Raw genomic sequence first — 5,695 nt, forward strand, 5'->3', positions numbered from 1 at the left:
CGCATACTGACTGCAGGATGCATCGCTGTCCTATGAGGCAGGCAAAGAGCAACCCAGAGCAGTAGTCACAACAAGGGCAGGGACGTGAAATGCGCTTTGCCACAGACCTCATAAAACTAGTTTGACAATGGAAAGAAACACTTTTTTCCTGGTGTGTCTCTATAGACAAAAAAAAAAAAAAAACAAAAACAAAACAAACAAAAAAATGACCTGAAGTAAATACTAGTAATAATTGAAAATATACAAATTTAGAATTTGTCAATCTTTAGCAAAAATTAATGAATAGCCAATTCTTAAACTATTCATAACTAACAGTACAACGTAGGTATAAAAACTCATCTACAAAATGCTCTCCTATGAACAACTTTGGGTTGTTTTCTGAGTATCGGATAACCCAGGCTGAAGTCAAACTCAGCTGACCATCTCGAATCCCTAACCATCCTTCCTCGGCCTCCCACATCCTGAGGCCAAAGCTCCATGCCCTACACGTGGACAAAAACATTTTGGTTTTGGTTTTGGAGACAGGGTTTCTCTGTGTATCCCTGGCTGTCCTGGAACTCACTCTGTAGACCAGGCTGGCCTCGAACTCATCTGCCTGTCTCTGCCTCCCAAGTGCTGGGATTAAAGGCATGTGCCACCACTTTCTGGCTAGGACAAAAACATTTTTAAGTAAAACTTTGTACTCCACTAATTTATGTAATCAATATTTGTACAAATAATGTTAAGCATGATGGTGTATACCTTTAATCCCAGAACTCTGGAGGCAAGGCAGAATCTCTGTGAGTTTGAGGCCTGCCTAATCTATGTAAAGGTGTTCAAAGCCAGCCACAGCTGCATGGTGAGACTGCCTCAAAAACAAAACAAAACAAAAAAAACCAAAACCAAAAGAACAAAGCAAAACATCAAACAAACATCCAATATTAAGGGACTGTTTTCAAAGTACATCTGTGTAATAGAATACTATACAGTCACCAGTAGTCATGCTGTCAAATTAATTTTTATTAAAATGGAATATTCTCAATACATTAGTTGAAAAGAATAGGTCATAACATATAATGTGCATTGAAGCCAAGCTTGCAAGAAGTTAACTTTGGTAGAATTACAGATAATTTTTTCTTTTGCTTCCCAGTCTCTTCCATCTTTAGAAATTACTCAATGTTTTAAATTTGCTACAGTGATTATATAATTAGGAAAACTACTATTAAAATATATGTTTATAGCTAACTCTGACCTTTTTTATTGCCTAGATATTAATGTAGTCATGATGCTCATTACTTTGGTAAAAATCCAAGAAATAATTAAACACATTGGAAATGGTGTAAACTGATATAAAAGTCAGCATTCCCCAGAAAACTTAATAAAATTTTAAAGACACTACTTTGTTTAGCAAAAAAATTTATTAGGATATATTACAGACCACAATCTGTTTTTAGAGTGTTGTTTCAGCAGACAGCACTGCAACTTATACTACCATGTCTCAAACTCAGGGCAGCCACCACGCTTGAGGCCACATGTCTGGGTGTGGGGGGTGGGCAGGGACGGTCAGCAAACACACCATGGCCATTTGAAGGCAGGTAATGGCGAAGATGTAGTGGTCATCACCAAAACAGCAACAAACAACTGCACAGCCTTTGGAATGTTAAAATAATGAGTAAGTCCTACTGGGCATTTCTACAACCTGAAACATAGGTCAATGTGACTGCCAAGTTAAAGGGCCCATGGCGCCAAAGGTCAAGTCAATACTGAGTCACGATCAAGAGGGACCTGCAACTCCCAAACTGTGTTAACTCATATACGTGCAAAACGAATGTGGATTTCTAAGAAAAAAATGAGAAACCAAGAATGTAAAAGCAATGGTATTTTTTAATGCAAAGTATGCGTTTTCTAACCCAGTAAGAATACATTTCTAATGTATTTCTAATCCAGAGTATATTCTAATACTAGAATATATTAGAAATGAGCTATTCTGAAGCACTCGACCCAGTGCCCTACCAGATACAGAACACAGAACTTCAAAAAGAGTGGAGTTCTACCAAAGCATGGGACCTTAAGAGTTCACACAGCGCCTACTTTTCCCCTAAACTTTAAAACTTGCTTTGCAAGAGCTAAACAGTATAAAACACAACTTAAACTGCCATTTACTCCCAGGTGTCAGTAGAACAATGCAGGCAGAGCATTGCTGCAGAAGAACGAGGACAGACAGCATCTGACACACAAATGTCAAAGCAGGACCAGAAGTGGGCACCACTGTTCAAGGGATCCTGAACTGAAAGGAACAAGGTGAGCCGCTGGTGTTTGCAACTGTCTTCCAAACATCTGCCATCATAAGCTGAACACAGACTTTAATTAAAAATGTAAAATATTGCATCATAAATGACAGAAATGTAGAAAAGAAGATCACAAACTTTTTGGAAATGTTTTAGGACTATAAGCACAACCTAACAAACCTTATTTACCTAGTGCAATCACTATGGGTTAAAATCACAAAATTAGCCTTCCTTTCAAAGCTAGCTGGAATGCATTATGCAGAACTGAGAACCAGGTTGCCTGTACTCTAGAAAGTACAGTCTCACAGAGACCACTGTCCTTGTCAGTGAATGGGTAGGCCTCACTGAGTGTTTATCCTGATCTATCCCCATATTATTGGCACATCTTCTCAGCTATTTGATACCTACTGAACACTGTCACTGGAATCCAAGTTTATCAGTTTCCTTTCTAGATGTCAATGAAAGTAAGTGTCATAATCACTGTCAACCCACTTTTCATAAACATCAACATATTAACATCTTGGTGCTTTAAAAACAACAACAACAAAAAACTCTAGTCCCTGATATCTATGCAAAAATAGCATTATTTAATTTTCCTTTCTTCTGTCAGACATAGTTATCATATCTAGAATTGTGCAGCACAGCTACCAATCAACAAATTAACACTTTATTCACTGTAAACCATTAGGGAACTTCTTTCTTATTTATTTATTTATTCATTTTTATTTATTATTATAAATAAGTACACTGTAGCTGTCTTCAGACACACCAGAAGAGGGCCTCAGATCTCATTACCGGTGGTTGTGAGCCACCATGTGGTTGCCGGGATTTGAACTGTGGACCTTTGGAAGAGCAGTCAGTGCTCTTACCTGCTGAGCCATCTCGCCAGCCCCATTAGGGAACTTCTGAGGTGTGAGAAGAATTTCACTGACACCATGACACAGGAAAAGCAACCCGGAGCTGCAGAAGCAGGTCGTGTAACCTATGCTAGTCCCCCGGACAGGAAGCTCACCACCAAGTAGCATGTCTCCAGGTGGCACAAGTAATTTACTACCACTGATAAATAGAAGGTATAATGAAAGAGCATAGTTTTGGTTTTTTTCCCCAAATTAGTCTTCTAAATTCAACAAAGCCTTGAAATGGCAAAGTTGTAATGTAGCAAATTAAACCACTAATTTTTTATTTTTTCCTAGGTTGGGAGAGAAGACAACAAAAGCAACACACAGTGTGACCTTCACCTGGTGACAAAGAGGCGAGGAGCACCCTCAGGTGTGAGGCTGATTTCTACTCAGGATGACTTGCTCTCCGTCTAAGCCATTTACTCAGATGTGTGCTTCACAACTCCGTATTTGGGCCCTGCACTTGGCATGCTCTATTAGTATCAGATAGATTTAATAGCAACACACTGTTTAAGTTTCTATAGTTAGAGGGCAAGGTCCTAAAGGTCATCCTCTTTGAGCCTGACAGAATAAATGTATTGTACATAGATCCAGACAGACGTCTTCCAAAGCCGGCACTCGTACAGGCTTCTGGCTTATGCAGGCCGCTGTTCTCCTTAAAAGCTATACATCTTTCAGTATCCACACGAGAGGAGCACATTCCTGACAGAAACGCACATTCCATTACACCCTTGGTTTTCCCTTGAATTTGTTTTATTGGAGTTTAGGGTTAGATGTAGAAGTTGCAGTGCACAGCTATATTTTGAACAAAACATATCCTACAATAAAAAAAATAATTTTATCAAAACCAGATTTCCATCACAGTTGGGTGTGATTCAGTCAGGGAGCACGCTGAAGTGCACGCTACAGACATCTCCACAGTGTCCTGGGCAGGGCTCCTCCCGTCAGCCTAGGTTTTTATCTGTAGACACGGGTTCTTCCAGAGCTTTCTTCTGGCTTCCCTTCCGTGAGTATTTGTACTTGTCTACGTACGCTTTAACCAGATTGGCCACTTTGGTAGAGTTTACTTCTCCACTCTTACTATGACAAACCTAGAAAACAAGGCGGGGGGGGGGGGGGTCAAGCTCAATGCCAAAAAGATGGCACTATGAAAAATCCCAGCTGAAGAGGCTACAGCACTCACGCTGTAGCCACACTTACTTTGTCCACTGCCTTCCGCACGATCTCTTTGTACTCTTCCTTAGTGATGTCTTTATTCTGATAAAACGGCTTAATAGCCAGTTTCACCTCCTGTGCTGCTTTCTCTTGAATTTGCAATTTCTGATAAGAATAAAAAATGTATAATTAATCTGTCAGTCTTACACTCTCAAATGCTTTCTAGAAGTTGATGAAATTGAGAACAATGCATTTAGACATTGTAAGCAACTTTTCAAATGACATAAACAAGATGCATGCACATATAAAACATTTCTTTTTTAAAGGGGCTGCTTGCTCCCTCTGCTCTCGCTCTCTTCTTTTTTTTTAGATTTATTAGTATACATAAGTACACTGTTGCTGTCTTCAGACACACCAGAAGAGGGCGTCAGATCTCATTACAGATGGCTGTGAGCCACCATGTGGTTGCTGGGATTTGAACTGAGGACCTTTGGAAGAGCAGTCAGTGCTCTTACCTGCTGAGTCAAGTCAACAGGCCCCATACCAAACATTTCTAAAAATGATTAAGCAATATTAGCAGTAACTCACCAAGCATCAATACCATTTAGACAAAATCCAACTTTGAATTTCAAACTCGTAATAACAAATCCCCTCCACCTCTCATAAAATCCACGCTGTTATCGTCCATCTTTACTGTATACAGAATTGTGTGGTTGCTCTCAACCTGGAACTTGCCTTGTCTGTCCTCGAGCTATCTGCGCTGGCTTCCACTGTAACACTTACTTTGCTTTCTGCCAATTTTACAGCAGCGTTAGAGGCTTGGACGTGACTTGATGACGAAGTATTACCAGAACTTGGTCCCTGAACTGATCCCGTGTTTGCTGGGGCTGCTGATGGAGCAGGCAGCACTTGTGTAGTCATGTTATTACTTACATGAGAAGCACTTGGAAGGCCCTGTTTTAAAGAGTTAAATATCTGTCAATAGAGTACTATACTCAAAAGAAATATTTACGTCATGTATCAGCAATGACAGAAAAAGTGATTCAACCTTATGCCTCAGAGAAGCACTTAGTTTAGGAAACATAAAGGGCCAGGTGAGGAAAACCAAATGTATGCTTAAATACAGCCTTTATTTCAATGTCAAATGTCTTTTAAATTACGTAGCTGAAGACAGCAAAATGGCTGGAGTAAAAGTGCTTGCCACACAAACCTGAGGACCTGAGTTCGATCCCTGGGACCCACATGATAGCAAATCGGCTCCTAAAAGTTATCCTCTGACATCCACACACCCACAGGGTGTTATGCACCATGTCTACACACTCTCTCTCTCTCTCTCTCTCTCTCTCTCTCTCTCTCTCTCTCTCTCTCTCTCTC

At 40.1% G+C, this 5,695-nt stretch overlaps 1 protein-coding gene across 4 annotated transcripts in view; it reads right to left on the minus strand.

The window, feature by feature from the left end:
• Positions 1-978: 978 nt before the first annotated feature.
• Positions 979-5,695, minus strand: part of Scaf11 (SR-related CTD associated factor 11) — a 51,452-nt gene continuing 46,735 nt past the window's right edge. For 2 of the 4 annotated variants that reach the window (XM_021183328.2, XM_029469602.1), the window contains 3 exons: positions 5,057-5,275; positions 4,367-4,486; positions 979-4,257 (listed from right to left, as the gene is read on the minus strand). In XM_021183328.2, the coding sequence (XP_021038987.1) occupies positions 4,111-4,257; positions 4,367-4,486; positions 5,057-5,275 (486 nt within the window). In that variant the 3' untranslated portion in view covers positions 979-4,110. The remainder of the gene's footprint in view (positions 4,258-4,366; positions 4,487-5,056; positions 5,276-5,695) is intronic. The other 2 variants (XM_021183329.2, XM_029469603.1) reach the window with 1 other exon arrangement.

The sequence above is a fragment of the Mus caroli genome, chromosome 15, assembly GCF_900094665.2.
Source record: "Mus caroli chromosome 15, CAROLI_EIJ_v1.1, whole genome shotgun sequence".
In the NCBI taxonomy this organism is placed as follows: Eukaryota; Metazoa; Chordata; class Mammalia; order Rodentia; family Muridae; genus Mus; species Mus caroli.